The 1,899-nt window shown below is 37.2% G+C and overlaps 1 protein-coding gene across 1 annotated transcript; it reads left to right on the top strand.

Moving 5' to 3' along the window:
• The first annotated feature begins 1,194 nt into the window (after positions 1-1,194).
• On the top strand, positions 1,195-1,596 carry LOC134684881 (SCAN domain-containing protein 3-like). The gene has a single exon (XM_063544191.1). It carries the CDS (start codon positions 1,195-1,197, stop codon positions 1,594-1,596), a length of 402 nt encoding a protein of 133 aa, XP_063400261.1.
• The last annotated feature ends 303 nt before the right edge of the window (positions 1,597-1,899 follow it).

The raw sequence follows: 1,899 nt of genomic DNA on the forward strand, positions 1-1,899 counted from the left end.
TAGATCAAAGTCATTATATACGAATGTATATTACAGGTCAACATAACTGAAATCTTGAATTAATGTAAAATCTTCAATTGTAATTGGAATAAAAACATAATATTTCAATTATTTAAAAAGTCGCGTTAATTTAATCCGTTAATCTCATGTATTTAGCATGTCAGAAATACATGTACACGAAATAGAATATTGCTCACTGAATTGAAGTTATTAGATTATTTAGAAGTAAACAAAATGTGGGAAGAAAAGTTTTTAGAATATTTAGGAACTTTACTAAAAAATCTGTCAAACCAGCGTTTTACTTGTGAGAAAACTGAGAGAATTAGAAGTGTTTTAATAAATGGGAAAAGTGATTCAGCGAGATTCCGACAATATGTTAAGGAGAAGCAATTCGCATTGATCAATTGTCCTGAGTTTGGAATGGAAAACGAACTCTGCCTCCCGGCAAATGAGGTGAGGTTTAAGAATAATCTTTATTTAGTTTGCCTTACATATAATCTCATCAACTTCTTGTGTTTTCTCCTAATATCCTAATATCAACTTTCGTTCAGTGGTGAAATGGTTACTTAGCGTGCTGAATATGCATCCGACCTATCAACCATCCATTATCACTAATAACCATCATAATCATCATCATTATCATCATAACTCGCCTCTACATCATTATCATCATCATCACCCTCCAATTTTGCACCGATATCTATCGTTTAAACAAAAGGGGGGAACACACTACTATTCTTATTTTTTTGTTTTTTAAAACTTTATCTCTTTTGATATGAGTATCATGTTACTTTTTTTATATAATTTAAGATTTTCTTTTGTTTCCCTTTTTTAATTGACTTTTTTCTGTAGGAATCTAGAAGAATCGGAGTTGATAAGATATTTGAAGTACTCAAGTCTGTACACGAGGGAACTAGGGCTCATACAGGATACCATAAATTGTACAAGGACGTTGAACAAACGTATTATGGGATACTCAGAAAAGCTTGCATGGAATTCATCAAAGAATGTGTTCAGTGTGCATGTAAAAAGCCACAAGGAAACGTTGCTCCACTGACGCCTATCACATCCAAATAGTTTATGCACAGGGGGCAGTTAGACTTAGTTGACAAACGTGCTGACCCAGTCGGGCAATACTGTTGGATCGGTCACTTCATTGACCATTATACAAATTTCAATTTCTTCTGGCCTCAGATGAATAAGTCTGCAGATGAAGTAGCACACAATTTATCAGTGCATGTGTTTTCTGTTGTTGGTCTTCCGTCTATCCTACAGCATGACAACAGGAAAGAGTTTTGCAACGCAGTAATAAGAGAAACGTTAAAACTTTGGCCCGGCGATGTTAAGATAATAACAGGAAGACCTGGGCATCCTAGAACACAGGGTTTAGTGGAACAGGTTCATGACTCACTTCATAAACTGTTGGCATCAAAACGAGCAGACAAACCTGGCTCAGGATGGCTTGAGTTTCTGTATGAGATACAGTATTCACTGAACACACAGTGTCATTCTAGTATTAAAATGACGCCTTTTGCAGCTGTATTTTGTCAAAAAGCTAATGATGGTATTTGTGTAGGTTCGCACGCAAGAGACTGATGAGTTCATTGACGAAGAGAATGTTGAGTACATGTTTGAAACAGAAGGAGACGTAAAAACTGACGGACAGACGGAAAACGAGACTGACTCACAGAAAGATAACGAGACTGACTCACAGACAGAAAACGACACTGACTCACAGACGGAAAACGAGACTGACTCACAGACAGAAAACGACACTGACTTACAGACGGAAAACGAGACTGACTCACAGACTGAAGCTGAGACCGACTCACAGACAGATGCTGAGACCGACCTACAGACGGATGCTGAGACCGACTTACAGACAGGAACTGTTCAACC

Source organism: Mytilus trossulus, chromosome 9, assembly GCF_036588685.1.
Source record: "Mytilus trossulus isolate FHL-02 chromosome 9, PNRI_Mtr1.1.1.hap1, whole genome shotgun sequence".
Taxonomy (NCBI): domain Eukaryota; kingdom Metazoa; phylum Mollusca; class Bivalvia; order Mytilida; family Mytilidae; genus Mytilus; species Mytilus trossulus.

Excerpts from the sequence above, each read along its gene's own strand:
- LOC134684881 (XM_063544191.1), top strand. The coding sequence starts at position 1,195 with ATGAATAAGTCTGCAGATGAAGTAGCACACAATTTATCAGTGCATGTG.